Source organism: Palaemon carinicauda, chromosome 11 (genome assembly GCF_036898095.1).
Source record: "Palaemon carinicauda isolate YSFRI2023 chromosome 11, ASM3689809v2, whole genome shotgun sequence".
Lineage (NCBI taxonomy): Eukaryota > Metazoa > Arthropoda > Malacostraca > Decapoda > Palaemonidae > Palaemon > Palaemon carinicauda.
This window is the reverse complement of record NC_090735.1, coordinates 76,670,175-76,673,798: the sequence shown is the minus strand read 5'-3', so window position 1 is coordinate 76,673,798 and position 3,624 is coordinate 76,670,175. Positions and strand designations below refer to the sequence as shown.

Genomic DNA, 3,624 nt, shown 5'->3' with positions numbered 1-3,624 from the left:
AATATATTGGAGATGCGAGAAACGGGGACTTTGCAGTGGAAGACTTGTTAGCAATGGTGAAGGGATGTCAGTATCTCAAGAACACTGCCATCCTCCAGATTTAATGCGAAAAGAGGTGCTCAAAGTAAAAGAAGAGTTGAAAGAAAAAGCTAGTGAGTCGGAAGAAATTACTTCCTCGATAGTGAACAAATGTACTCAAAATATTCCTTGGGAAGTAGCCGGAGCTTTACCGAAAAAGGAATCACTTTCACGTACTGTGAAGAGAGTACGTAATTCTCGAAACGGTGATGAAGATTTAACTGTTACAACGAGAGGGGAAAACTTTTTACAGTACAGCTGTGAAGAATTGAGTATTTATTCAACATCAAGGAATCTCCAACTTCTTAAAGAAAAAATTAGATGGTTTTGTGATGGCACTTTCGATTGCGCTCCAATAGGAAGACAGCTCTACACAATTCATGCCATGATACAGGAAAACAAGACTCTTCCTCTCGTGTATTGCATAACAACCCATAAAAATGAAAAGACTTATGACACCATATTCGGCTGGCTTGAAAGTCGTAACTTGCGACCAGCCTCAGTATCACTAGACTTCGAGCTTTCCGCTATCAATAGCTTAAAGAAATTTTTCCCAAACGCTGAAATCTGCGGATGTTTCTTCCATTTTGGACAATGCCTATGGCGAAAGGTGCAAGGACTGGGTTTGCAAGCTTGGTACTCAAAATCTGAAAATGCAATGCTTATAAAAAAACTTCAGGCAATTGCATTTGTGCCACCACATGATGTATATGATTGTTTTGACACTTTGGTATCAAGTTTTGATGACGAAACCGATAACATTTTAGATGGATTCTTGCAATACTTTGAGACTACATGGTTAGGCGTTTTTCAGCGTGGACGAAGGAGACGCCCAAAGTTTGAAGTTAAATTATGGTCATGTTATGAGAGAACACTAAATGGTTTACCAAGAACAAACAACATGCTTGAGGGCTGGCATAATGCTTTCAAGAGGAGGATGACAATTATCCACCCAACGGAAGAAAAGCTTCTTCGAAAACTCCGTTCTGAACAAGCAAGTACTGAAATGGTACTAGAGCAAGTTTTCCAGGGAAAGGACGTTGGGAGAAAGAACAAAAAATATACAGATGTAAACGCCAGGTTGAAAAACGTTGTTGAAGGATATGACTGATAATGTACTGGACTTTTTGCAGGCAATAGCTCGGAATTTATAACGATGTACTGTTATTCCACTATTAAATATTTTAACCCTTTTTAGCATGTATTAATAAAGCAATAATTTTATGGATCTTTTTATACACCTATAACTCTTTATCTATTAATTTATTGTCTAAATTGAGAAAACCAAAGAAAACATATTTTAGTATCAATTTACATTCTTGGAGTTCATTTAAGAATAGTGTGTTCAAGTGTCTGAACGTCAAATATTTTTCTTTCGACATTTTGTCTATTGATACTCAAAGAGTGTCGACATTATGACCGTCGACATTTTGGTTGTCGACATTTTGACCGTCGACATTTTGTCTTTCGACATTTTGTCCCACTACCGTGTGTGTGTGTGTGTGTGTTTAGAAAGAAAAGTCAGACATTGTGTTTTTGCATTTAAATTCGAGCATCTTTGTGGGATTTTATTTGTTAATCTTTAGAAAAACAATGATAACTCTGGTGAATTTAGAAAATACTAAAGCATCGCATGACAGTTTTAAGTATTTTTCTCCTCCAATTTTCCAAGGAGCGACCAAGCTTCTTACCAAATGTGAAAGAAGGAAACCTGGAAGGGCTGATTCAGTTTGTGGGCGGGTATCCCAAATAACAGCAAAATGTCTTTAGTTTATCTAAGGCAGGAACCCTCTGGCTGTGGATGGCTATATTGCAATGGACAAAGTTTTGAGCAAAGTATTCGGAAGGGATTTCGTGTGCTTTGGCCTTCATATTGCTTCTATTCAATCGACAATCGCAGCAATAAGAATGCTGCCATACTTTGCTGTTAACAGAGAACGAAAACCCTAGTATATTATCAAAAAGCCTTTATTGTATGATGTTTCTATTATCATCGCTTAAGGCCCTTTGAGTCAATAGGTGTAGGGGGAGATGATGATGAAGTAAAAACCGTATTGCTGATATAAGTTATCGTAATCTAGAGTTTTCTGACCACATTAAACACAGGGTCTTCCTACTTCACCTCTTACAAAAATATTCCCATAATCAGAGAATCCACAAAATAACATTAGTTAACAAGACAGCCAAATTTTTATAAATTTGGAGATAATATTGGAAGCTGATATTGAATAAGGAGCTTTCTCAATAAAATACTTCTTTTTGCAGGGTTAAATTCAATTCATAAATATTTCACCGTAATTTATGAAACGATTACTTGAAGAACATTTTCGATTTCAAGTGGTAGTATTCGTGGGCTGAAATAACTCGTAATGAGTGATATACTTGTATTATTTATTATTCATGAGGCTATAGGTGTAATTTAATCCGCCTTTTCTGATAGGAAACCACCAAATTGGAACCTATATGCAATTCTTCCTGGTCAGTGCCTCAAACCTTCAACCATCAAGACGTATTTAATTTGATTTTATCTCCGAAATAATTTTCCTGCAATAATCAGATTTTGATATTAGAATTAATATCAACCTGTTCTCACCATGATAGTTGAACGCTACCCATGTAACAATGGCTATAGGTCTGACAGTTTGTTAACTTTTGGAAACCAAGAATTATATCTAATTCAATTCATCTTGGAAAAAATAAAACAAAAGCAAATATATATATATATATATATATATATATATATATATATATATATATATATATATATATATATATATATATATATATATATATATGTGTGTGTGTGTGTGTGTGTGTCTGTGTCTGTGTATTCAGGAAGAACAGATAGAGTTGGAAAAGAAGGGGTAGGAATGTGATGACACACATTGATGCCCACAATGCTAAAGTTAGAAGAAATAATCAAGGTATAGAGAATGTGATGAGTGTTGAGGGTCTTAGCGAAGTAGCAAATAAAAATGCAGCCCATTTTATAAGTTTTTGTTCGACAATCTTGTTATTGGAGGTACTCTTCTCCAACACAATTACATCCACAAATATGCATGGACTTCACCATGTGGCAATTACAAAAATAAAATAGATCACATAGCCATTAATAACCAGAGAAGGAGGACTCTGAGAAATGTAAAAAAGCTATAAAAGTGTAAACACTGATAGTGATCACCAGCTCCTCATCGCCAATCTGAAATTAAAATTGAAAGCGCCCAACAGAAGGAGAGATAGAATACCTATGTTTGATACAAGTAATCTTCTAGATGATGGACAGAGAGAAACATTTGCAATTGAATTAGGAATCAATTTGTAATCTTAGAAACTTTGAGAGACAAAAAGTTGACAATTACCGAAGAATTTTGTGATATTAAGAACGTTTATCAGTCAGTGTACAGTGATGTTTTGGGGCATACAGTTACAAGGAGAAAGCCGTGGATTTCAAATGATACATGGGATAGTATAAAAAGGAGACAAAGACAGAAATTGATTGTTCAAAAATTTTCGATGAAGTAATGGAAATTACAAGGTAGAGCATGC

The 3,624-nt window shown here is 35.2% G+C and overlaps 1 protein-coding gene across 1 annotated transcript in view; it reads left to right on the top strand.

Annotated features, from left to right (window-relative positions):
* The window catches only part of LOC137649340 (uncharacterized), a 1,275-nt gene extending 86 nt beyond the window's left edge, over nucleotides 1-1,189 (top strand). The window contains exon 1 of the mRNA XM_068382321.1: nucleotides 1-1,189. This exon is cut by the window's left edge and continues 86 nt beyond it. Within this exon, the coding sequence (XP_068238422.1) occupies nucleotides 1-1,189 (1,189 nt within the window).
* The last annotated feature ends 2,435 nt before the right edge of the window (nucleotides 1,190-3,624 follow it).